Raw genomic sequence first — 5,463 nt, 5'->3', positions numbered from 1 at the left:
ACACACACACACACACACACACACACACACAAGCACACACCTCTTTCCCATCTCACCACAGCTATCTTCATCAATACTGGCCAGACAGAGGTCAATGTAATAAACATGGAGGTTAATATCATGGTCATCTGAGTACACTTTTGGCATGGGCCTTAAAGTTGGTCTTTAATTGGATCCCTCCGGGCAAGTTCATGCACCAGTTGCAATGCGGAGGGAAAAGAATTAGAAATTGTGATTGAGGGGGAAAAGCACATCAGTCTGATCCTCTTTGTTCCACACAAACTGATGCAGACATATATCAAGGCAGTCGTATGCTTTAAGCTACGTACGGTGTGAATGGTTCAAAGAGGAATTGATCTAACCGGGGTTCAATTCAACCTTTCTCACAAACAGCACAATAAATAAACAGACCCAATGTACTTGTTTCGCGCCAGACGCTACCTGTCTGAAAGTGCTGCATTATGAGGGCTGTGAAAGGCTCTTGTGGAACTTTGAAAGGTCTGATGAGGACTTAGGGTGTACATGTCACTTCACCTGGATCCAATGACCCAAACATGGGAATTCTTTAACCTGCTGCCACAGAGGGGAAAACGGAGCTATTTGTGGATTAACTGATAGGTGTATCGAGCTCCAGAGAGAGAAAATTTAATCTTCCATGGATAGCGGCCATTCCATCCATTGTCCTTAAGTGCGCAATATCCTAATACATGGAAAATGTTGTGTCGGGGCACACAGTACACAACACAGAGTCCAACGTTTTTGCTTGGCATCAGACGTACTAAACTATTTAGAGTATGAAACGGTCCTCACATCACTTCCTTTAATCTAAGGGCCCTGGAGACCTCAGTAGGAAGTGTTAAAGGAACCGTTCGGTCTAAAAATTATCATTTATGTCATCATTTATTCACCCTCATATCATTCCAATCCTTATGCAGAACACAAAAGATCATTTTTAAAAGTGTAATTATTGTCCATACACTCAGACTATGTAGAAATTGTACCTTTAGGGGTACGGCAGCTTGTCAGTGGTGCATTAACCTTAAAGGGACATTTTTGGGTTCCGCTTTATATTAAGTGGCCTTAACTACTATGTACTTACATATAAATTAATCATTTGAAACAATGCACTTACTGTGTACATGTTTTTACATTGTACATTTTGAAAATACCGGCATGTAATTACATCTAATTAATTTCTGTAAATTACCTTTATAATTATAATTAATTATAACCCACCCTTAAACCTACCCATACCACCAAACCTGTCCCTAAACTTACCCATATTCCACCTACAATATGAACACAATGAGTACATTGAACTTATTATTTTTTTATGTAAGTACATAGTAGTATTAAGGCCTCTTAATATAAAGTGGGACCCATTTTTGTACCTTATTTCTTCCTAAAATTGCATAGTAGTATTTAAGGTACTACTCTGAGGTACTAATATGCACCTTTTAGAGGTACAAAGTTGTCCCTTTAAAGAAACTGCTCCAGTGACGAGCTGTTGTACCTCTAAAGGTATAACATTTTTTCTGACAGTTTACAGTGAAAGTTTCAAAATATCATCTTTAGTGTTAATCAGAAAAAAATGAAGTCATACAGGGTGACTAAATGTGAGAGTTGTCATTTTGGGGTTAACTATCCCTTTAAATATAAAAATGTGGCTTATTTTACTGTAATCATAAACAGTTATGGCTGTATGTTTTTCACGTCCACCTTCATGTTCTGTCTTTTGCAGGTACTGAGAAGCACGAGTTAACATCATGGAAGAGCTTCCACTCCATCTTCAAGTTCTTCAGCGATGCCCTTAAGGACCACGAGGATGAGTCCTCCTCCAGTCCGGTCACCACACGGAGCTCACACCGCATAAAAAACGAAGACTTATAGAGGGCTCACAGATCCCAAACCAGAGCCCACCTTAGTCCCCTCCTAGTTATTTTTCTCCTCTGTTCTTTTTATGAAAAATATTCCTCCTTGAAGCCCTCCTCCCAGTGAATTGTACGACTCTGAGGAGTGCAGGGTCAGCCTGTATACATCAGAATAGCGTTTTGCATTACTTCTGGATGAGTGCAACTGTCAAAGCAATATGGCTTCACTGCTTGTGCCTCATGTGGGCCGCTGTGTGGATTTGGTGGTGGCCCATCGGTGGCCAGATTAAGGCTGACAGGCAGCGCCGCACACCGCCTCTTGATGCACCTCTAATTATCCTGACAGTGTCCTGAACTGAGCTAATGCCTGGGAAGCACCTGCACACACACACACACACAAGTCTGGCGGGTCGTAGTGCCTGCCTGCAAAGTCTTTGTATCTCTCTTTGGTTTCCCACCCCGTTGTTTCATTGTTTCTTTCCAGGGTCTCACTTGCATTTAAAGAACTTGTGCGCTTGGGAACTTTGTGTGTCAGATGCTAAAGGCTCATTCATAAACATAACACTTTAACTGGAAAAAAGCAACTTGCAGAATCAAACATTCATTCAATGGCTATCTCAAGACTAGATTTAGAATGAACACAATGAAGTAAGCCATTGACAGCATGACAGGTTGAATGAATCCTCCCAGTTTTTAAATCCCTTAAAACCTTGTGCGAGCATGAGTTTTAGGAATATCTCCCTTTGACAGAGCAGATATGCGAGTCTTGGAATATCTTCGTATGTGTCAGGATCAGGACGGTTTAATGTTATCCAAAGTATAAAAGCCATTCCTTAAGGTGTTTGCAAATGTAACCTGCCCTTTTTGCAAAGTCCATGACTATTTGGACTGTTTTAACACATCATTGTCATCCTCTGCTAAAGCTAAAGCATGTTATGTTACTGTCTCAGCAAAGACAAGAGACATTGTCTCCTGGACAATTTGGTATTAATGGAGGCTTAAAGATATGTCATTCAGGCATGTCAACAGATCACTCTGCTTTCGCTTAAAAATTAATCTCACAGTAAAAGGCTGTTTTGGTCTCATCACTTTTTAGAAGTATCATTGCTATTTCAGATTGCTGAAGGTAATCAATGTCAATAGTTGTAGTGCTTTATACATATTACATGTTATTTATTTTTTTTAATCCAAAATAGAGATGTGACTACAGCTGACAAAATGCAAGACCCTGCCCAGAGACTTTTGTGTTTTAACTGTTTTTACAATGAATTAAACTTTTAATATTCCTGCAAATATTCATTAGATGCCACTGATCAACTGCAAGTTGCTTATGCTGTCTAGTTAAAACTGTTCGACTCAGATCCCAATATTGTTGCTTTAGGAATAAACACACAACGTTCATCTTTATTTGATTTTCCAAAACTGACAAGCCATATGTGAATATTTCACTCGCGTTTAATACAGCCTTAAACCAAATCGAAAACTTAATTGGTTTGTAAATAAGGACTCATTTGAACAATTAATATTTTAATCTAAGATATTATACGTTTTACTGAAACATCCTAGTCTGAAATTATAGAAGTGTACGATGCTTTCTGCCTTTTTTATTCGCTTTTGAGGGTTCAGTAAATGAAAACGTGATCCGATATTTTAATTTTGATTTCACTTTTCATAAAGCGTTCAAATATGTTAGTCTTTCGTCTTTGAATTAATGGCAGTTTGTGCCCTGATTAATCGTCAGTTTGTTTTCATATCATGTGAGTGTAATATCTCCGTGCTGTAGTTAAATAAAGTTCTTTATAAAAAAAAAAAAAAGATGCGTAACGATCTTTGATTTTAACTGTCCTGGTTTGTGTCGCAAAAAATGCTTTATGTACATGGTACTCTTATTTACAACGTAATGATCGTAAAGGCATCACTTTCAGCCCAAGAAGTTGTCGGGTTAAAGTTCAACCTGATGGGGGGAAAGATCATCGGAGCCCGATAAAGCCTGTTGCTCCAGCGGCTCTCCTCTCAGCTCTGTTCCCAGGGAAGGTGAGCCTGCTCGGAGAATGACTCGCTCTTCTCACGTAACAGCTGTGGAACTCTATCACGAAAGCTGATATTTGTGTCTAGATCGAGCCCAGGCCTTTACAATGAGACCAATGTTAACCAAAATAAGTGTCAGTCAAAGACAGAGAAGTATCGGATGAAGCCATGTCTATAGCACCTAGTTTTATTATGTTCCAACTGCTTGTTTTAGACCTTAACTTACGCAATTATGGCCTGAGAGTGACACAGTCATAGCAAAGCGGTAATGACGACAACTGTCCTGCGAAAATTAATAAACCAAATGTCATGCCTCTAGGTTTTGATTAATTGTCCTGAGAGAGGAAAAACGCTGGAATTTAATGTTTCCATGTCTGGTTTGTTTGTTTAGATGAATGAAAAACAAAGATTATAACATAATATTTTTTTAGAAATTAAAATTAACTGTTCGTTACATAAAATAATGGCATAAAAATCGTATAACACACACATACACAAATCTTACAAGTGGTGTAGCAATGAAAGAACCTTTGAATGTAGCTACTTTGTGTTTACATATAATTATTTTTAAAAAGAAAAATATCAAACAATCAAATGCAGTGGCTTTGGCTCAGAGTTATGTAGGTATAAAAATGTACTCTCTGTTTTATGGATTCCTTGTCACATGAGAACAAAATGGTTTTGTTACGCCACACTGTTTTTCAAATAATCATATTTTAAAAACAAAATTCATAATTGTCTTTTTGAAGGAATAATTATTCGAAAAAGAAAACTTGACTACTTTAGTTAACATTTATTTTGCGAGAAATCCAGTTTTATATAGGCTACTTTAATACCTCAGAACAGATACAGATAGACTTTTTCCCTCACAAATAAATAAATAAATAAAACTTGTAATTCAGAAATTAAACGTTAATCATAGAAGAGGTGTAAAGTCACATGTTGTAGGCCTATGACATGATTTTTAACTATTTTAATAACTTTAAGCGCCGGGCCATTTATCCGATAATTACATTAAACATAAATGGAAAAAATAATTTGAAAACTCAACTTATGCATAAACAAACACTGTACACTTACACAACAAAATTAATCAATCGAAAGCATGCATAAGTAATTTCAAATTAAACGAATTAAATTAAGTTACGCAAAAAAGCAAGCATATAATGGTTCTCTTACTTCTCTTACTTTATCTAATTTGTGGGTTTTGGTTCATTATTTTAACACCGTTTAAATTTGTAAAGCCTAAATTGTGTGAACTGTTGGTGGATTCTGTGCAAACACTGCAGACAAAGACTCTAAAACTTACATCTCACCTTAGAATTGTCAGACTTTGAACACTAAGGTAATGTGTTGATTTCATCCTCAACACTTTTTGTCATGACGCTCTCTTCCAGGAGAGTCACACTTAACTGCAAAAATATCGTTGTATTTGAAGTCTATGAAGTCCTTGATTGATATTTCAATTTTATCCGTGTTTTGTCACACACGCTCTCGTCTCCTCCCATACTCTCATGCGCCGCCAAATATGGACTACTCTCAAAGAGTCGAGCACTTGCTGAAG

The 5,463-nt window shown here is 37.4% G+C and overlaps 1 protein-coding gene across 1 annotated transcript in view; it reads left to right on the top strand.

Moving 5' to 3' along the window:
• The window catches only part of LOC107699711 (protein FAM172A-like), a 60,668-nt gene extending 57,678 nt beyond the window's left edge, over positions 1 to 2,990 (top strand). The window contains exon 3 of the mRNA XM_016501046.1: positions 1,742 to 2,990. Coding sequence (XP_016356532.1) covers positions 1,742 to 1,890 — 149 coding nt within the window. The 3' untranslated portion in view covers positions 1,891 to 2,990. The remainder of the gene's footprint in view (positions 1 to 1,741) is intronic.
• The last annotated feature ends 2,473 nt before the right edge of the window (positions 2,991 to 5,463 follow it).

This window comes from Sinocyclocheilus anshuiensis, unplaced genomic scaffold (genome assembly GCF_001515605.1).
Source record: "Sinocyclocheilus anshuiensis isolate Anshui unplaced genomic scaffold, SAMN03320099.WGS_v1.1 scaffold278, whole genome shotgun sequence".
In the NCBI taxonomy this organism is placed as follows: Eukaryota; Metazoa; Chordata; class Actinopteri; order Cypriniformes; family Cyprinidae; genus Sinocyclocheilus; species Sinocyclocheilus anshuiensis.
This window is presented reverse-complemented; position numbering and strand designations above follow the sequence as displayed.